Source organism: Eucyclogobius newberryi, unplaced genomic scaffold (assembly GCF_026437365.1).
Source record: "Eucyclogobius newberryi isolate DKJ021-1_F unplaced genomic scaffold, fEucNew1.0.hap1 SCAF_248, whole genome shotgun sequence".
In the NCBI taxonomy this organism is placed as follows: domain Eukaryota; kingdom Metazoa; phylum Chordata; class Actinopteri; order Gobiiformes; family Gobiidae; genus Eucyclogobius; species Eucyclogobius newberryi.
The window spans coordinates 55,980-78,161 of NW_027315888.1; the positions used below are offsets into that span (position 1 = coordinate 55,980).

General features: G+C 52.1%; 1 protein-coding gene across 1 annotated transcript in view; it reads left to right on the top strand.

The window, feature by feature from the left end:
* The window catches only part of LOC140372539 (sorting nexin-14-like), a 57,407-nt gene that overhangs the window by 7,537 nt on the left and 27,688 nt on the right, over window positions 1-22,182 (top strand). Inside the window, exons 9-18 of the mRNA XM_072459671.1 lie at window positions 635-710; window positions 4,571-4,615; window positions 4,739-4,819; window positions 5,000-5,114; window positions 8,635-8,790; window positions 11,350-11,474; window positions 17,153-17,211; window positions 18,519-18,651; window positions 19,537-19,795; window positions 20,016-20,099. Of these exons, the coding sequence (XP_072315772.1) occupies window positions 635-710; window positions 4,571-4,615; window positions 4,739-4,819; window positions 5,000-5,114; window positions 8,635-8,790; window positions 11,350-11,474; window positions 17,153-17,211; window positions 18,519-18,651; window positions 19,537-19,795; window positions 20,016-20,099 (1,133 nt within the window). The remainder of the gene's footprint in view (window positions 1-634; window positions 711-4,570; window positions 4,616-4,738; window positions 4,820-4,999; window positions 5,115-8,634; window positions 8,791-11,349; window positions 11,475-17,152; window positions 17,212-18,518; window positions 18,652-19,536; window positions 19,796-20,015; window positions 20,100-22,182) is intronic.

Below are 22,182 nucleotides of genomic sequence, written 5' to 3' on the forward strand. Positions count from 1 at the left end.
GATGCCCCTCCCTGTGTCAGATGCCCCTCCCTGTGTCAGATGCCCCTCCTTGTGTCAGATGCCCCTCCCTGTGTCAGATGCCCCTCCCTGTGTCAGATGCCCCTCCCCTGTGTCAGATGCCCCTCCCCTGTGTCAGATGCCCCTCCCTGTGTCAGATGCCCCTCCCTGTGTCAGATGCCCCTCCCCTTGTGTCAGATGCCCCTCCCCTTGTGTCAGATGCCCCTCCCCTTGTGTCAGATGCCCCTCCCCTTGTGTCAGATGCCCCTCCCCTGTGTCAGATGCCCCTCCCCCTGTGTCAGATGCCCCTCCCCCTGTGTCAGATGCCCCTCCCCCTGTGTCAGATGCCCCTCCCTGTGTCAGATGCCCCTCCCTGTGTCAGATGCCCCTCCCTGTGTCAGATGCCCCTCCCTGTGTCAGATGCCCCTCCTTGTGTCAGATGCCCCTCCCTGTGTCAGATGCCCCTCCCTGTGTCAGATGCCCCTCCCTGTGTCAGATGCCCCTCCCCTTGTGTCAGATGCCCCTCCCCTTGTGTCAGATGCCCCTCCCTGTGTCAGATGCCCCTCCCTGTGTCAGATGCCCCTCCCTGTGTCAGATGCCCCTCCCTGTGTCAGATGCCCCTCCCTGTCTCCTGCAGGTCTCTGTCTCTGCTCTTGAGGGAAGTCATGGCTGGATCTGTGTTTCTCCCGACGATGGACTTCCTGTCTGACCCTGTGAGGAGCGTTTGTTCATTTGTCTGTGTCATGTCTGTGTCATGTCTGTGTCATGTCTGTGTCATGTCTGTGTCATGTCTGTGTCATGTCTGTCATTGTCATGTCTGTGTCATTGTCTGTGTCATGTCTGTGTCATGTCTGTGTCAGTGTCATGTCTGTGTCATGTCTGTGTCAGTGTCATGTCTGTGTCAGTGTCATGTCTGTGTCAGTGTCATGTCTGTGTCTGTGTCATGTCTCTGTTATGTCAGTGTCATGTCTGTGTCATGTCTGTGTCAGTGTCTGTCAGTGTCATGTCTGTGTCTGTGTCATGTCTCTGTTATGTCAGTGTCATGTCAGTGTCATGTCTGTGTCATGTCTGTGTCAGTGTCATGTCAGTGTCATGTCTGTGTCTGTGTCATGTCTCTGTTATGTCAGTGTCATGTCTGTGTCATGTCTGTGTCATGTCTGTGTCAGTGTCTGTCAGTGTCATGTCTGTGTCAGTGTCTGTGTCATGTCTGTGTCATGTTTGTGTCTGTGTCATGTCTGTGTCTGTCATGTCTGTGTCATGTCAGTGTCATGTCTGTGTCAGTGTCATGTCTGTGTCATGTCTGTGTCTGTGTCATGTCTGTGTCATGTCTGTGTCTGTGTCATGTCTGTGTCATCTCTGTGTCATGTCAGTGTCATGTCAGTGTCATGTCAGTGTCATGTCAGTGTCTGTGTCATGTCTGTGTCTGTGTCATGTCTGTGTCATGTCAGTGTCTGTGTCATGTCTGTGTCATGTCTGTGTCATGTCTGTGTCATGTCTGTGTCATGTCTGTGTCATGTCTCTGTCTGTGTCATGTCTGTGTCATGTCTATGTCTGTGTCATGTCTATGTCTGTGTCATGTCTGTGTCTGTGTCTGTGTCATGTCTGTGTCATGCCTGTGTCATGTCTGTGTCTGTGTCATGTCTGTGCCATGTCTGTGTCATGTCTGTGTCATGTCTGTGTCAGTGTCATGTCTGTGTCATGTCTGTGTCATGTCTGTGTCAGTGTCATGTCTGTGTCATGTCTGTGTCTGTGTCATGTCTGTGTCATGTCTGTGTCTGTGTCATGTCTGTGTCATGTCAGTGTCATGTCTGTGTCATGTCTGTGTCATGTCTGTGTCATGTCTGTGTCATGTCTGTGTCATGTCTGTGTCTGTGTCATGTCTGTGTCAGTGTCATGTCTGTGTCATGCCTGTGTCTGTGTCTGTGTCTGTGTCATGTCTGTGTCATGCCTGTGTCTGTGTCTGTGTCTGTGTCATGTCTGTGTCATGTCTGTGTCATGTCAGTGTCATGTCAGTGTCATGTCAGTGTCATGTCAGTGTCATGTCAGTGTCATGTCAGTGTCATGTCAGTGTCATGTCTGTGTCATGTCTGTGTCATGTCTGTGTCATGTCTGTGTCATGTCAGTGTCATGTCAGTGTCATGTCTGTGTCATGTCTGTGTCATGCCTGTGTCTGTGTCTGTGTCATGTCTGTGTCATGTCTGTGTCTGTGTCATGTCTGTGTCATGTCTGTGTCATGTCTGTGTCTGTGTCATGTCTGTGTCATGTCAGTGTCATGTCAGTGTCATGTCAGTGTCATGTCAGTGTCATGTCAGTGTCATGTCAGTGTCATGTCAGTGTCATGTCTGTGTCATGTCTGTGTCAGTGTCATGCCTGTGTCTGTGTCGTGTCTGTGTCATGTCTGTGTCATGTCTGTGTCATGTCTGTGTCTGTGTCATGTCTGTGTCAGTGTCATGTCTGTGTCATGCCTGTGTCTGTGTCTGTGTCATGTCTGTGTCATGCCTGTGTCTGTGTCTGTGTCTGTGTCATGTCAGTGTCTGTGTCTGTGTCATGTCAGTGTCTGTGTCTGTGTCTGTGTCTGTGTCATGTCAGTGTCAGTGTCAGTGTCAGTGTCTGTGTCATGTCAGTGTCAGTGTCAGTGTCATGTCTGTGTCTGTGTCATGTCTGTGTCATGTCAGTGTCATGTCTGTGTCATGTCTGTGTCATGTCTGTGTCATGTCTGTGTCATGTCTGTGTCATGTCTGTGTCAGTGTCATGTCTGTGTCATGCCTGTGTCTGTGTCTGTGTCTGTGTCATGTCTGTGTCATGTCTGTGTCATGTCTGTGTCATGCCTGTGTCTGTGTCTGTGTCATGTCTGTGTCATGTCTGTGTCATGTCAGTGTCATGTCAGTGTCATGTCAGTGTCATGTCAGTGTCATGTCTGTGTCATGTCTGTGTCATGTCTGTGTCATGTCAGTGTCATGTCTGTGTCATGTCTGTGTCATGTCTGTGTCAGTGTCATGCCTGTGTCATGCCTGTGTCTGTGTCTGTGTCATGTCTGTGTCATGTCTGTGTCTGTGTCATGTCTGTGTCATGTCTGTGTCTGTGTCATGTCTGTGTCATGTCAGTGTCATGTCTGTGTCATGTCAGTGTCATGTCAGTGTCATGTCAGTGTCATGTCAGTGTCATGTCTGTGTCATGTCTGTGTCATGTCTGTGTCAGTGTCATGCCTGTGTCTGTGTCGTGTCTGTGTCATGTCTGTCTGTGTCATGTCTGTGTCTGTGTCATGTCTGTGTCTGTGTCATGTCAGTGTCTGTGTCTGTGTCATGTCTGTGTCTGTGTCATGTCTGTGTCATGTCTGTGTCATGTCTGTGTCTGTGTCTGTGTCTGTGTCATGTCAGTGTCTGTGTCTGTGTCATGTCAGTGTCTGTGTCTGTGTCTGTGTCTGTGTCATGTCAGTGTCTGTGTCTGTGTCTGTGTCATGTCAGTGTCAGTGTCAGTGTCTGTGTCATGTCAGTGTCAGTGTCAGTGTCATGTCTGTGTCTGTGTCATGTCTGTGTCATGTCTGTGTCATGTCTGTGTCATGTCTGTGTCATGTCTGTGTCATGTCTGTGTCTGTGTCATGTCTGTGTCAGTGTCATGTCTGTGTCATGCCTGTGTCTGTGTCTGTGTCTGTGTCATGTCTGTGTCATGCCTGTGTCTGTGTCTGTGTCTGTGTCATGTCTGTGTCATGTCTGTGTCATGTCAGTGTCATGTCAGTGTCATGTCAGTGTCATGTCAGTGTCATGTCTGTGTCATGTCTGTGTCATGTCTGTGTCATGTCTGTGTCATGTCAGTGTCATGTCTGTGTCATGTCTGTGTCATGTCTGTGTCAGTGTCATGCCTGTGTCATGCCTGTGTCTGTGTCTGTGTCATGTCTGTGTCATGTCTGTGTCTGTGTCATGTCTGTGTCATGTCTGTGTCTGTGTCATGTCTGTGTCATGTCAGTGTCATGTCAGTGTCATGTCAGTGTCATGTCAGTGTCATGTCAGTGTCATGTCTGTGTCATGTCTGTGTCATGTCTGTGTCAGTGTCATGCCTGTGTCTGTGTCGTGTCTGTGTCATGTCTGTCTGTGTCATGTCTGTGTCTGTGTCATGTCTGTGTCTGTGTCATGTCAGTGTCTGTGTCTGTGTCATGTCTGTGTCTGTGTCATGTCTGTGTCATGTCTGTGTCATGTCTGTGTCATGTCTGTGTCTGTGTCTGTGTCATGTCAGTGTCTGTGTCATGTCAGTGTCTGTGTCTGTGTCTGTGTCTGTGTCATGTCAGTGTCTGTGTCATGTCAGTGTCTGTGTCTGTGTCATGTCAGTGTCTGTGTCTGTGTCATGTCAGTGTCATGTCTGTGTCATGTCAGTGTCATGTCAGTGTCATGTCAGTGTCATGTCAGTGTCATGTCTGTGTCTGTGTCTGTGTCTGTGTCTGTGTCATGTCAGTGTCAGTGTCAGTGTCAGTGTCTGTGTCATGTCAGTGTCAGTGTCATGTCTGTGTCTGTGTCATGTCTGTGTCATGTCAGTGTCATGTCAGTGTCAGTGTCAGTGGTTCTGATGCTCGTCTCCTCAGGACACGGTGAACCTGTTGGTGCTGCTCTTTGTGGACGACGCTCTGGTCAGTTTCACTTTTTTCTCAAGTATTTTATTCGATCTCATGAAAAACAACAATCGATTTAAATCAAAGACATTTGTTTGAATAAGTTCATTTCATTTGTGACTTTGTTTCATCGTGTTTCAGCCTGAAGCGTCCTATGAGCCTCCGTCGCCTCTCGTCCCGTTTCTCCACCGCTTCAGCACCGCCTCCGACAAGAAGTGTTCTGTGAGTCATCCCTGTCTGCCCCGCCCACCTGTCTGCCCCGCCCACCCGTGTGTCTGCCCCGCCCACCCGTGTGTCTGCCCCGCCCACCCGTGTGTCTGCCCCGCCCACCCGTGTGTCTGCCCCGCCCGCCAGTGCCTTTGCCCCGGGGCGGCTGTGGCAGTGATACCTCGTGTGTTTCAGGTGCTGAAGCTGGAGCTGAAGCAGATCCGAGAACAACAGGATCTTCTCTTTAGATTCATGAACTTCCTCAAACAAGAAGGAGCTGTTCACGTCCTGCAGTTCTGCCTCACTGTCGGTAATACTACTGACAATACTACTGACAATACTACTGACAATACTACTGACAATACTACTGACAATACTACTGACAATACTACTGACACAATACTACTGACACAATACTACTGACACAATACTACTGACAATACTACTGACAATACTACTGACAATACTACTGACAATACTACTGACAATACTACTGACAATACTACTGACAATACTACTGACAATACTACTGACACAATACTACTGACACAATACTACTGACACAATACTACTGACACAATACTACTGACAATACTACTGACAATACTACTGACAATACTACTGACACAATACTACTGACACAATACTACTGACACAATACTACTGACACAATACTACTGACACAATACTACTGACAATACTACTGACAATACTACTGACAATACTACTGACAATACTACTGACAATACTACTGACAATACTACTGACAATACTACTGACAATACTACTGACAATACTACTGACACAATACTACTGACACAATACTACTGACACAATACTACTGACAATACTACTGACAATACTACTGACACAATACTACTGACACAATACTACTGACACAATACTACTGACACAATACTACTGACACAATACTACTGACACAATACTACTGACAATACTACTGACAATACTACTGACAATACTACTGACAATACTACTGACAATACTACTGACACAATACTACTGACACAATACTACTGACAATACTACTGACAATACTACTGACAATACTACTGACAATACTACTGACACAATACTACTGACACAATACTACTGACACAATACTACTGACAATACTACTGACAATACTACTGACAATACTACTGACAATACTACTGACACAATACTACTGACACAATACTACTGACACAATACTACTGACACAATACTACTGACAATACTACTGACAATACTACTGACAATACTACTGACACAATACTACTGAGACAATACTACTGACAATACTACTGACAATACTACTGACAATACTACTGACAATACTACTGACACAATACTACTGACACAATACTACTGACACAATACTACTGACACAATACTACTGACAATACTACTGACAATACTACTGACAATACTACTGACAATACTACTGACAATACTACTGACACAATACTACTGACACAATACTACTGACACAATACTACTGACACAATACTACTGACAATACTACTGACAATACTACTGACACAATACTACTGACACAATACTACTGACACAATACTACTGACACAATACTACTGACAATACTACTGACAATACTACTGACACAATACTACTGACACAATACTACTGACACAATACTACTGACACAATACTACTGACACAATACTACTGACAATACTACTGACACAATACTACTGACACAATACTACTGACACAATACTACTGACAATACTACTGACAATACTACTGACAATACTACTGACAATACTACTGACACAATACTACTGACACAATACTACTGACACAATACTACTGACACAATACTACTGACACAATACTACTGACAATACTACTGACACAATACTACTGACACAATACTACTGACACAATACTACTGACACAATACTACTGACACAATACTACTGACACAATACTACTGACACAATACTACTGACACAATACTACTGACAATACTACTGACACAATACTACTGACACAATACTACTGACAATACTACTGACACAATACTACTGACAATACTACTGACAATACTACTGACAATACTACTGACAATACTACTGACAATACTACTGACACAATACTACTGACACAATACTACTGACACAATACTACTGACACAATACTACTGACAATACTACTGACAATACTACTGACAATACTACTGACAATACTACTGACACAATACTACTGACACAATACTACTGACACAATACTACTGACACAATACTACTGACACAATACTACTGACAATACTACTGACAATACTACTGACACAATACTACTGACACAATACTACTGACACAATACTACTGACACAATACTACTGACAATACTACTGACACAATACTACTGACACAATACTACTGACACAATACTACTGACACAATACTACTGACACAATACTACTGACAATACTACTGACAATACTACTGACAATACTACTGACACAATACTACTGACACAATACTACTGACACAATACTACTGACACAATACTACTGACACAATACTACTGACACAATACTACTGACACAATACTACTGACACAATACTACTGACACAAAACTACTGACACAAAACTACTGACACAATACTACTGACAATATACTACTGACAATATACTACTGACAATATACTACTGACAATATACTACTGACACAATACTACTGACAATACTACTGACAATACTACTGACACACATACTACTGACACACATACTACTGACACACATACTACTGACACACATACTACTGACACACAATACTACTGACACACAATACTACTGACACACAAATACTACTGACACACAAATACTACTGACACACAAATACTACTGACACACAAATACTACTGACACACATACTACTGACACAATACTACTGACACACATACTACTGACACACATACTACTGACACACATACTACTGACACACATACTACTGACACAATACTACTGACACAATACTACTGACACAATACTACTGACACAAAACTACTGACACAATACTACTGACACAATACTACTGACAATATACTACTGACAATATACTACTGACACAATACTACTGACACAATACTACTGACACAATACTACTGACAAAATACTACTGACAATACTACTGACACAATACTACTAACACACATACTACTGACACACATACTACTGACACACATACTACTGACACACATACTACTGACACACATACTACTGACACACAATACTACTGACACACAATACTACTGACACACAATACTACTGACACACAATACTACTGACACACAAATACTACTGACACAAATACTACTGACACACATACTACTGACACACAAATACTACTGACACAAATACTACTGACACACATACTACTGACAATATATTACTGACAATATACTACTGACACAATACTACTGACACAATACTACTGACACAATACTACTGACAAAATACTACTGACAATACTACTGACACAATACTACTAACACACATACTACTGACACACATACTACTGACACACATACTACTGACACACATACTACTGACACAATACTACTGACACACAATACTACTGACACACAATACTACTGACACACAATACTACTGACACACAAATACTACTGACACACAAATACTACTGACACACATACTACTGACACACATACTACTGACACAATACTACCACTAGTACTTGATCTGCTGTGGTTTGATCAGAAAAGTGTGTCTGATAAAGCAGAAATCAGGATTCTGTGTTTGATTGTTTGTTTGTTTGTTTGTTTGTTTGTTTGTTTCAGAGGAGTTTAACGACAGGATCCTTCAGCCTGAGCTCTCAGACTCACAGCTCATGTTGCTTCACTCCGAGGTGCTTCACATTTATGAGACGTACTGTTTGGACGAGAGCGTGGATAAGATCAGCTTCGACTCCAGCATCATCGAGCAGATCTGCAAAAGTGAGTCCACTCTGTCGTCCAGGAAACACCTCGTCTACACTTGACCCGTCAAGAGCCTCATCTTGGATCATCCGTCGATGATCCAAGATGATCCAAGATGATCCAAGATGATCCAAGATGATCCAAGATGATCCAAGATGAATCGATTCTTTTTTAGAAGACTAAATTCACGTGATGAAAAGATTGGTACTAATTTAGACTCGGGTGAAGCACATTTATGTTTAATCTTCATTTAATTATGGCTCATGATGATTGTTCTGCTAATGAATTCATGTGTCTCATGATGATTGTTCTGCTCATGACTTCATGTGTCTCATGATGATTGTTCTGCTCATGACTTCATGTGTCACATGATGATTGTTCTGCTCATGACTTCATGTGTCACATGATGATTGTTCTGCTCATGACTTCATCTGTCATGATGATTGTTCTGCTCATGACTTCATGTGTCTCATGATGATTGTTCTGCTCATGACTTCATGTGTCATGATGATTGTTCTGCTCACGACTTCATGTGTCTCATGATGATTGTTCTGCTCATGACTTCATGTGTCATGATGATTGTTCTGCTCATGACTTCATGTGTCACATGATGATTGTTCTGCTCACGACTTCATGTGTCACATGATGATTGTTCTGCTCATGACTTCATGTGTCACATGATGATTGTTCTGCTCATGACTTCATGTGTCACATGATGATTGTTCTGCTCATGACTTCATGTGTCACATGATGATTGTTCTGCTCATGACTTCATGTGTCACATGATGATTGTTCTGCTCATGACTTCATATGTCTCATGATGATTGTTCTGCTCATGACTTCATGTGTCTCATGATGATTGTTCTGCTCATGACTTCATGTGTCTCATGATGATTGTTCTGCTCACGATTTCATGTGTCACATGATGATTGTTCTGCTCATGACTTCATGTGTCACATGATGATTGTTCTGCTCACGACTTCATGTGTCTCATGATGATTGTTCTGCTCATGACTTCATGTGTCTCATGATGATTGTTCTGCTCACGACTTCATGTGTCACATGATGATTGTTCTGCTCATGACTTCAAATCAAATCAAATCAAATCAATTTATTTTTGTAAGGCCCAAAATCACAACAACAGTTGCCTCTGAGGGCCACAGGGAGAAATGAATCAACAATGTCTGTGGGGACGATGGACGATGTCCCAGGTCCTCTGTCCTTAGACTCTCCTTCTCGGCCAGGAAAAACTACAAAAAAAAAAAAAAAGCGTAGAAACCTGGAGGAGTTCCAGTGAAGGAGAGTTCATGTGTCACATGTGCTGGACTTTTATCTGAGATGAGTTAAAGGTGGAATGGACGATTTTTTCCAGCAAATGTTTTATCATATTTCCTCGTGGCGTGGATAAATCATTTGTCCTGCCACGTGTCAATCATAAAACGCACCTGTCGCTCACCTGCAGCCGCGTCAGGCTCGTCCCCACGTTTCCGCGTGTCTAAGCGCATGGATCTATCATAATATAGTTCCCTCAGTGTACGGGGCAAAATGAAGACGGAGAAAGACAGTTGGAGCTGACGCAGAAGTGGACAGAAATCTACGGGAGACGAGAGATGTGATGTGATCCGTTGCGCTAATAAACAAACACACGTGTGTTGTATCAGTCCACACGGGGGAGTGGCATGTGCACGGGGGAGTGGCATGTGCACGGGGGAGTGGCATGTGCACGGGGGTGTGGCATGTACACGGGGGTGTGGCATGTGCACGGGGGTGTGGCATGTGCACGGGGGTGTGGCATGTGCACGGGGGAGTGGCATGAGCACGGGGGAGTGGCATGCGCACGGGGGAGTGGCATGAGCACGGGGGAGTGGCATGAGCACGGGGGAGTGGCATGCGCACGGGGGAGTGGCATGAGCACGGGAGTGGCATGAGCACGGGGGAGTGGCATGAGCACGGGGGAGTGGCATGAGCACGGGGGAGTGGCATGCGCACGGGGGAGTGGCATGAGCACGGGGGAGTGGCATGAGCACGGGGGAGTGGCATGCGCACGGGGGAGTGGCATGAGCACGGGGGAGTGGCATGAGCACGGGGGAGTGGCATGAGCACTTCCGCCTGCGTTCTCAAATCGCCGAAAAATCGTCCATACCGCATGGTTCATCGCGGTTGCCACGGTGATGCACTGGAGCATTTTTAATTCCATTTTTTTCACACCACGAGCGATATTCAAGATGATGATGACATTTGCCTTTGTTTAGCTAATTAACCCTAATTATGATTTAAGGGCAGCAGCGAAGGAGCTTCTGAAGTGCTCAACAAGCTGCTCCTGCTTCATTCAACATCATTGTTCCTTTGGTTCCTCATTGTTCCTTTGGTTCCTCATTGTTCCTTTGGTTCCTCAGGCTCAGCTCAGGCAAAGGAAACAGTTCAAACTGGAATAAATGTGAAGAAACCTCAGCTCGGTTTAATGCCAGACTCTGTCTGTGTCTGATGAAAGGTCCTGGAGAACCAGGTTCTTTGGGTCCTTAGAGCGCCTGAAGAACACTAAGTGTATAACTTGTGACCTGGTTCCTTCCGTTGCAGTTGCCATGGCGCCGCACACGGAGGTGATGCGTCTGCAGAAGATGACGTGTCTGTTTGAGGCGTATGAACACGTTCTGTCTCTGTTGGAGAATGTTTTCACCCCAATGTTCTGCCACAGCGACGAGGTAGGGCCTCTGACTCGCTCTGACTCGCTCTGACGCGAACCGACTCGCTCCGACGCGCTCTGACTCGGTCTGATGCGCTCTGACACGCTCTGACTCGCTCCAACGCGCTCTGACTCGCTCCGACGCGCTCTGACTCGCTCCGACGCGCTTTGTCTTGCTCTGACGCGCTCTGACTCGCTCTGACTCGGTCTGATGCGCTCTGACACGCTCTGACTCGCTCCGACGCGCTTTGTCTTGCTCTGACGCGCTCTGACTCGCTCTGACTCGTTCTGACGCGCTCTGACTCGTTCTGACGCGCTCCGACGCGCTCCGACGCGCTTTGTCTTGCTCTGACGCGCTCTGACTCGTTCTGACGCGCTTTGTCTCGCTCTGACGCGCTCTGACTCGCTCTGACGCGCTCTGACGCGCTCTGACTCGCTCTGACTGGCTCCGACGCGCTCTGACTGGCTCCGACGCGCTCCGACGCGCTCCGACGCGCTCCGACGCGATTTGTCTCGCTCTGACGCGCTCTGACACGCGCCGACGCGCTCCGACGCGCTCTGACTCGCTCCTACGCGCTCTGACTCGCTCTGACGCGCTCTGACCCGCTCTGACTCGCTCTGACCCGCTCTGACCCACTCTGACTCGCTCTGACCCGCTCTGACTCGCTCCGACACGCGCCGACGCGCTCCGACGCGCTCTGACTCGCTCTGACTCGTTCTGACGCACTCTGACTCGCTCCGACGCGCTCCGACTCGCTCCTACGCGCTCTGACTCGCTCTGACGCGCTCTGACTCGCTCTGACTCGTTCTGACGCACTCTGACTCGCTCCGACGCGCTCCGACTCGTTCCGACGCGCTTTGTCTTGCTCTGACTGGCTCCGACTCGCTCTGACGCGCTCTGACTGGCTCCGACGCGCTCTGACTCGCTCTGACGCGCTCCGACGCGCTCCAACGCGCTCCGACGCGCTTTGTCTTGCTCTGACGCGCTCTGACTCGCTCTGACTCGTTCTGACGCACTCTGACTCGCTCCGACGCGCTCCGACTCGTTCCGACGCGCTTTGTCTTGCTCTGACTGGCTCCGACTCGCTCTGACGCGCTCTGACTGGCTCCGACGCGCTCTGACTCGCTCTGACGCGCTCCGACGCGCTCCGACGCGCTTTGTCTTGCTCTGACGCGCTCTGACTCGCTCTGACTCGTTCTGACGCGCTTTGTCTCGCTCTGACGCGCTCTGACGCGCTCTGACTCGCTCTGACCCGCTCTGACCCACTCTGACTCGCTCTGACCCGCTCTGACTCGCTCCGACACGCGCCGACGCGCTCCGACGCGCTCTGACTCGCTCCTACGCGCTCTGACTCGCTCTGACGCGCTCTGACCCGCTCTGACTCGCTCTGACCCACTCTGACTCGCTCTGACCCGCTCTGACTCGCTCCGACGCGCGCCGACGCGCTCCGACGCGCTCCTACGCGCTCTGACTCGCTCCTACGCGCTCTGACTCGCTCTGACGCGCTCTGACTCGCTCTGACGCGCTCTGACCCGCTCTGACTCGCTCCGACTCGCTCCGACGCGCTTTGTCTCGCTCCGACGCGCTCTGACTCGCTCTGACGCGCTCTGACGCGCTGTGACGCGCTGTGACGCGCTCTGACGCGCTCCGACGTGCTCTGACTCGCTCCGACCCGCTCTGACTCGCTCTGACCCGCTCTGACTCGCTCCGACACGCGCCGACGCGCACCTACGCGCTCTGACTCGCTCTGACGCGCTCTGACCCGCTCTGACTCGCTCCGACTCGCTCCGACGCGCTTTGTCTCGCTCTGACGCGCTCTGACGCGCTCTGACGCGCTCTGACGCGCTCTGACTCGCTCTGACCCGCTCTGACCCACTCTGACTCGCTCTGACCCGCTCTGACTCGCTCTGACACGCGCCGACGCGCTCTGACCCACTCTGACTCGCTCTGACCCGCTCTGACTCGCTCTGACACGCGCCGACGCGCTCTGACCCGCTCTGACGCGCTCCGACGCGCTCTGACTCGCTCCGACCCGCTCTGACCCACTCTGACTCGCTCTGACCCACTCTGACTCGCTCTGACCCGCTCTGACTCGCTCCGACACGCGCCGACGCGCTCCGACGCGCTCCTACGCGCTCTGACTCGCTCTGACGCGCTCTGACCCGCTCTGACTCGCTCCGACTCGCTCCGACGCGCTTTGTCTCGCTCTGACGCGCTCTGACGCGCTCTGACTCGCTCTGACCCGCTCTGACCCGCTCTGACTCGCTCCGACACGCGCCGACGCGCTCCGACGCGCTCTGACTCGCTCTGACCCGCTCTGACTCGCTCCGACACGCGCCGACGCGCACCTACGCGCTCTGACTCGCTCTGACGCGCTCTGACCCGCTCTGACTCGCTCCGACTCGCTCCGACGCGCTTTGTCTCGCTCTGACGCGCTCTGACGCGCTCTGACGCGCTCTGACGCGCTCTGACTCGCTCTGACCCGCTCTGACCCACTCTGACTCGCTCTGACCCGCTCTGACTCGCTCTGACACGCGCCGACGCGCTCTGACCCACTCTGACTCGCTCTGACCCGCTCTGACTCGCTCTGACACGCGCCGACGCGCTCTGACCCGCTCTGACGCGCTCCGACGCGCTCTGACTCGCTCCGACCCGCTCTGACCCACTCTGACTCGCTCTGACCCACTCTGACTCGCTCTGACCCGCTCTGACTCGCTCCGACACGCGCCGACGCGCTCCGACGCGCTCCTACGCGCTCTGACTCGCTCTGACGCGCTCTGACCCGCTCTGACTCGCTCCGACTCGCTCCGACGCGCTTTGTCTCGCTCTGACGCGCTCTGACGCGCTCTGACTCGCTCTGACCCGCTCTGACCCGCTCTGACTCGCTCCGACACGCGCCGACGCGCTCCGACGCGCTCTGACTCGCTCCTACGCGCTCTGACTCGCTCTGACGCGCTCCGACTCGCTCTGACTCGCTCCTACGCGCTCTGACTCGCTCTGACGCGCTCTGACCCGCTCTGACTCGCTCTGACCCGCTCTGACCCACTCTGACTCGCTCTGACCCGCTCTGACTCGCTCCGACGCGCGCCGACGCGCTCCGACGCGCTCCTACGCGCTCTGACTCGCTCCTACGCGCTCTGACTCGCTCCGACGCGCTCTGACTCGCTCTGACGCGCTCTGACCCGCTCTGACTCGCTCCGACTCGCTCCGACGCGCTTTGTCTCGCTCTGACGCGCTCTGACTCGCTCTGACGCGCTCTGACGCGCTGTGACGCGCTGTGACGCGCTCTGACGCGCTCCGACGCGCTCTGACTCGCTCCGACCCGCTCTGACTCGCTCTGACCCGCTCTGACTCGCTCCGACACGCGCCGACGCGCACCTACGCGCTCTGACTCGCTCTGACGCGCTCTGACCCGCTCTGACTCGCTCCGACTCGCTCCGACGCGCTTTGTCTCGCTCTGACGCGCTCTGACGCGCTCTGACGCGCTCTGACTCGCTCTGACCCGCTCTGACCCACTCTGACTCGCTCTGACCCGCTCTGACTCGCTCTGACACGCGCCGACGCGCTCTGACTCGCTCCTACGCGCTCTGACCCGCTCTGACTCGCTCCGACATGCGCCGACGCGCTCCGACGCGCTCTGACGCGCTCCGACGCGCTCTGACTCGCTCCGACCCGCTCTGACCCACTCTGACTCGCTCTGACCCACTCTGACTCGCTCTGACCCGCTCTGACTCGCTCCGACACGCGCCGACGCGCTCCGACGCGCTCCTACGCGCTCTGACTCGCTCTGACGCGCTCTGACCCGCTCTGACTCGCTCCGACTCGCTCCGACGCGCTTTGTCTCGCTCTGACGCGCTCTGACGCGCTCTGACTCGCTCTGACCCGCTCTGACCCACTCTGACCCGCTCTGACTCGCTCCGACACGCGCCGACGCGCTCCGACGCGCTCCTACGCGCTCTGACTCGCTCTGACGCGCTCTGACCCGCTCTGACTCGCTCCGACGCGCTTTGTCTCGCTCTGACGCGCTCTGACGCGCTCTGACGCGCTCTGACTCGCTCTGACCCGCTCTGACCCACTCTGACTCGCTCTGACCCGCTCTGACTCGCTCCGACACGCGCCGACGCGCTCCGACGCGCTCTGACTCGCTCCTACGCGCTCTGACTCGCTCTGACGCGCTCCGACTCGCTCTGACTCGCTCCTACGCGCTCTGACTCGCTCTGACGCGCTCTGACCCGCTCTGACTCGCTCTGACCCGCTCTGACCCGCTCTGACTCGCTCTGACCCGCTCTGACTCGCTCCGACACGCGCCGACGCGCTCCGACGCGCTCTGACGCGCTCCGACTCGCTCTGACTCGCTCCTACGCGCTCTGACTCGCTCTGACCCGCTCTGACTCGCTCTGACTCGCTCCTACGCGCTCTGACTCGCTCTGACGCGCTCTGACCCACTCTGACTCGCTCTGACGCGCTCTGACGCGCTCTGACTCGCTCTGACCCGCTCTGACCCACTCTGACTCGCTCTGACCCGCTCTGACTCGCTCTGACACGCGCCGACGCGCTCTGACTCGCTCCTACGCGCTCTGACCCGCTCTGACTCGCTCCGACACGCGCCGACGCGCTCCGACGCGCTCTGACGCGCTCTGACTCGCTCTGACGCGCTGTGACGCGCTCTGACGCGCTCCGACGCGCTCTGACTCGCTCCGACCCGCTCTGACCCACTCTGACTCGCTCTGACCCACTCTGACTCGCTCTGACCCGCTCTGACTCGCTCCGACACGCGCCGACGCGCTCCGACGCGCTCCTACGCGCTCTGACTCGCTCTGACTCGCTCTGACGCGCTCTGACCCGCTCTGACTCGCTCCGACTCGCTCCGACGCGCTTTGTCTCGCTCTGACGCGCTCTGACGCGCTCTGACTCGCTCTGACCCGCTCTGACCCACTCTGACCCGCTCTGACTCGCTCCGACACGCGCCGACGCGCTCCTACGCGCTCTGACTCGCTCTGACGCGCTCTGACCCGCTCTGACTCGCTCCGACGCGCTTTGTCTCGCTCTGACGCGCTCTGACGCGCTCTGACGCGCTCTGACTCGCTCTGACCCGCTCTGACCCACTCTGACTCGCTCTGACCCGCTCTGACTCGCTCTGACCCGCTCTGACTCGCTCCGACACGCGCCGACGCGCTCCGACGCGCTCTGACTCGCTCCTACGCGCTCTGACTCGCTCTGACGCGCTCCGACTCGCTCTGACTCGCTCCTACGCGCTCTGACTCGCTCCTACGCGCTCTGACTCGCTCTGACGCGCTCTGACCCGCTCTGACTCGCTCTGACCCGCTCTGACCCGCTCTGACTCGCTCTGACCCGCTCTGACTCGCTCCGACACGCGCCGACGCGCTCCGACGCGCTCTGACTCGCTCCTACGCGCTCTGACTCGCTCTGACGCGCTCCGACTCGCTCTGACTCGCTCCTACGCGCTCTGACTCGCTCTGACCCGCTCTGACTCGCTCTGACTCGCTCCTACGCGCTCTGACTCGCTCTGACGCGCTCTGACCCACTCTGACTCGCTCTGACCCGCTCTGACCCGCTCTGACTCGCTCTGACCCGCTCTGACTCGCTCCGACACGCGCCGACGCGCTCCGACGCGCTCTGACTCGCTCCTACGCGCTCTGACCCGCTCTGACTCGTATACTTGTTGTTTCTTGCAGTATTTCCGACACCTGCTTCGTGGAGTCGAGTCTCCAACAAGAAACTCCAAAATCAGCAGGTTTGACTTTAAATGTTTTATAAAACTTTAGGCTCCTCAAGTGGCTCCTCAAGTGGCTCCTCAAGTGGCTCCTCAAGTGGCTCCTCAAGTGGCTCCTCGGGGCCCGGCTGGTCTGTGCTGCTGTAAAACATGAATAAACATCTTTGTCACATGTGAATGAGCTTGTGTCACGTAAAGAGCAGGAGCTGAGGACAAACATCAGATTTTGTTATTTTTTAATTTTAAAGCTGATGAAGGACGTTTGTTTGAGATTTCTAATTCTCTCTTTGTCTGCTCCAGTAGATGTCCCTCATAAATGTCTCTTTGTCTGCTCCAGTAGATGTCCCTCATAAATGTCTCTTTGTCTGCTCCAGTACATGTCCCTCACAAATGTCTCTTTGTCTGCTCCAGTACATGTCCCTCACAAATGTCTCTTTGTCTGCTCCAGTACATGTCCCTCATAAATGTCTCTTTGTCTGCTCCAGTAGATGTCCCTCACAAATGTCTCTTTGTCTGCTCCAGTAGATGTCCCTCATAAATGTCTCTTTGTCGGCTCCAGTAGATGTCCTTCATAAATGTCTTTGTCTGCTCCAGTAGATGTCCTTCATAAATGTCTCTTTGTCTGCTCCAGTAGATGTCCCTCATAAATGTCTCTTTGTCTGCTCCAGTAGATGTCCCTCATAAATGTCTCTTTGTCTGCTCCAGTAGATGTCCTTCATAAATGTCTCTTTGTCTGCTCCAGTAGATGTCCCTCATAAATGTCTCTTTGTCTGCTCCAGTAGATGTCCCTCATAAATGTCTCTTTGTCTGCTCCAGTAGATGTCCCTCATAAATGTCTCTTTGTCTGCTCCAGTAGATGTCCTTCATAAATGTCTTTGTCTGCTCCAGTAGATGTCCCTCATAAATGTCTCTTTGTCTGCTCCAGTAGATGTCCCTCATAAATGTCTCTTTGTCTGCTCCAGTAGATGTCCTTCATAAATGTCTCTTTGTCTGCTCCAGTAGATGTCCTTCATAAATGTCTCTTTGTCTGCTCCAGTAGATGTCCCTCATAAATGTCTCTTTGTCTGCTCCAGTAGATGTCCCTCATAAATGTCTCTTTGTCTGCTCCAGTAGATGTCCCTCATAAATGTCTCTTTGTCTGCTCCAGTAGATGTCCTTCATAAATGTCTCTTTGTCTGCTCCAGTAGATGTCCCTCATAAATGTCTCTTTGTCTGCTCCAGTAGATGTCCCTCATAAATGTCTCTTTGTCTGCTCCAGTAGATGTCCTTCATAAATGTCTCTTTGTCTGCTCCAGTAGATGTCCCTCATAAATGTCTCTTGTCCTCAGGAACCCGTCTCGTCGCGGGGAAACGTCTGGCATCAGTCGCATCGGCAGCAGAATCAAAGGCGTGTTCAGGAGCTCCACACTAGAGGGCGCTATGCTGCCGCCCAACGCCATGTTTGAGCCCGACGAGGACGTGGTCAGTGTCAATAAAGCTAGAGGAGGGTTGCCATGGTAATCTACAGTAACACACATGCTACATCTGTAAATATAATAATAATATAATGTCTGGTACTTTCAGTTTGCACAGGTTATGAGGTAACCATGTACTGCACACTGCACTGCTCTGCACTGCACTGCACTGCACAGTACTGCTCTGCACTGCACAGTACTGCTCTGCACTGCACAGTACTGCTCTGCACTGTACTGCTCTGCACAGCACAGTACTGCTCTGCACTGCACAGTACTGCTCTGCACTGCACAGTACTGCTCTGCACTGCACAGTACTGCTCTGCACTGTACTGCTCTGCACAGCACAGTACTGCTCTGCACTGTACTGCACTGCACTGCTCTGCACTGCACAGTACTGCTCTGCACAGCACAGTACTGCACAGCACTGCACTGCACTGCACAGCACTGTACTGCACTGCACTGCTCTGCACTGCACAGTACTGCACTGCACAGTACTGCACTGCTCTGCACTGCACAGTACTGCACTGCACTGCTCTGCACTGCACAGTACTGCACTGCACTGCTCTGCACTGCACAGTACTGCACTGCACTGCTCTGCACTGCACAGTACTGCACTGCACTGTACTGCACTGCACAGTACTGCTCTGCACTGTACTGCTCTGCACTGCACTGCACTGCACAGTACTGCTCCGCTCTGCACTGCTCTGCACAGTACAGTACTGCACTGCACAGTACTGCTCTGCACTGTACTGCTCTGCTCTGCACTGCTCTGCACAGCACAGGAGTAGAGTATCCATAGCAACAGTATCCACGGTTGCTCTAGCTTCATCTGTAGCTCGTGTGCATCAGCTGCTCTTCACTCTGACCCTGTTTCACTCTGGATGCCCTCCAGGTGGAGGAGGCCACCATGGTCCAGGAGGGAGACGACCTGTCAGAGCCTCAGTCCTGGCCTGGTCCTGGTCCTGGTCCTGGTCCTGGTCCTGGTCCTGGTCCTGGTCCTGGTCCTGGTCCTGGGTTGAGTTCTGGATCTGGGAGGAACCTGTCTGCGTGGAACATCTGGATCCCATTTATCGACGTCATGGAAGACGACGTGCGCAAAGAACCAGTCCCAGCGTTTCTCCTCCAAGTCCAGCGCCACGACCGCCGAGGAGGTAAACCAGGACTAAACCAGGTCTAAACCAGGTCTAAACCAGGTCTAAACCAGGACTAAACCAGGACTAAACCAGGACTAAACCAGGACTAAACCAGGACTAAACCAGGACTAAACCAGGACTAAACCAGGACTAAACCAGGACTAAACCAGGACTAAACCAGGTCTAAACCAGGACTAAACCAGGTCTAAACCAGGACTAAAGCAGGACTCTGTTGCAGTGGGCCATGAAGCTGAGAGTTGGTGTGTTCTCAGGAGATACATGGAGTTCTACGTTCTGGAGTCCAAACTCACAGAGTTCCACGGTACTTCTACTTTAACGCTTGTATTTTAAATGTGTCGGTTTGTGTCATCATGACATCATCATGATGACATAATCATGATGACGTCATCATGATGACATCATCATGATGACATCATCATGATGTCATCATGATGATGTCATCATGATGATGTCATCATGATGACATCACACTGGCTCAATTTAACACAAAATAAATAAAGCTTTTTCATTTGTTTTATTTGTCAGATAATAATTCTCCGGTTTGGCCCAGTGTACTGCTTGGTTGCTAGGCAACAGATATGGCATTTCCTTGTGTGAATTTGTAATGTACAATCAGGAAGTAAAATTATAAACAATTATTATTATTTTTTATAATTGTTACTTTTATTATTATTATTATCATCATTATTATTAAATGCCTCACACTCTGTGTCACCAGATCTATGCCACCAGAGGGCGGCATAGATCTGTCTGAAGCCGGGCTCTGGACACAAGCGTCCTCGTCAGAGCGTCAGAGCGTCCTCGTTAGAGCGTCAGAGCGTCCTCGTTAGAGCGTCAGAGCGTCCTCGTTAGAGCGTCAGAGCGTCCTCGTTAGAGCGTCCTCGTCAGAGCGTCCTTGTTAGAGCGTCCTCGTCAGAGCGTCCTCGTCAGAGCGTCAGAGCGTCCTCGTTAGAGCGTCAGAGCGTCCTCGTTAGAGCGTCAGAGCGTCCTCGTTAGAGCGTCCTCGTCAGAGCGTCCTCGTTAGAGCGTCCTCGTCAGAGCGTCCTCGTCAGAGCGTCAGAGCGTCCTCGCCAGAGCGTCCTCGTCAGAGCGTCCTCGTCAGAGCGTCAGAGCGTCCTCGTCAGAGCGTCAGAGCGTCCTCGTCAGAGCGTCCTCGTCAGAGCGTCCTCGTCAGAGCGTCAGAGCGTCCTCGTTAGAGCGTCAGAGCGTCCTCGTCAGAGCGTCCTCGTCAGAGCGTCAGAGCGTCCTCGTTAGAGCGTCAGAGCGTCCTCGTTAGAGCATCCTCGTCAGAGCGTCCTCGTCAGAGCGTCAGAGCGTCAGAGCGTCCTCGCCAGAGCGTCCTCGTCAGAGCGTCCTCGTCAGAGCGTCCTCGTCAGAGCGTCAGAGCGTCCTCGTTAGAGCGTCAGAGCGTCCTCGTTAGAGCGTCAGAGCGTCCTCGTCAGAGCGTCCTCGTCAGAGCGTCCTCGTCAGAGCGTCAGAGCGTCCTCGTCAGAGCATCCTCGTCAGAGCGTCAGAGCGTCCTCGTTAGAGCATCCTCGTCAGAGCGTCCTCGTCAGAGCGTCAGAGCGTCCTCGTTAGAGCGTCAGAGCGTCCTCGTCAGAGCGTCCTCGTCAGAGCGTCAGAGCGTCCTCGCCAGAGCGTCCTCGTCAGAGCGTCCTCGTCAGAGCGTCCTCGTCAGAGCGTCAGAGCGTCCTCGTTAGAGCGTCAGAGCGTCCTCGTTAGAGCGTCAGAGCGTCCTCGTCAGAGCGTCCTCGTCAGAGCGTCCTCGTCAGAGCGTCAGAGCGTCCTCGTTAGAGCGTCAGAGCGTCCTCGTTAGAGCATCCTCGTCAGAGCGTCCTCGTCAGAGCGTCAGAGCGTCCTCGTTAGAGCGTCAGAGCGTCCTCGTCAGAGCGTCCTCGTCAGAGCGTCAGAGCGTCCTCGCCAGAGCGTCCTCGTCAGAGCGTCCTCGTCAGAGCGTCCTCGTCAGAGCGTCAGAGCGTCCTCGTTAGAGCGTCCTCGTCAGAGCGTCCTCGTCAGAGCGTCAGAGCGTCCTCGCCAGAGCGTCCTCGTCAGAGCGTCCTCGTCAGAGCGTCCTCGTCAGAGCGTCAGAGCGTCCTCGTCAGAGCGTCAGAGCGTCCTCGTCAGAGCGTCAGAGCGTCCTCGTCAGAGCGTCCTCGTCAGAGCGTCCTCGTCAGAGCGTCAGAGCGTCCTCGTCAGAGCGTCCTCGTCAGAGCGTCAGAGCGTCCTCGTTAGAGCGTCAGAGCGTCCTCGCCAGAGCGTCCTCGTCAGAGCGTCCTCGTCAGAGCGTCCTCGTCAGAGCGTCAGAGCGTCCTCGTCAGAGCGTCAGAGCGTCCTCGTTAGAGCGTCAGAGCGTCCTCGTTAGAGCGTCAGAGCGTCCTCGTCAG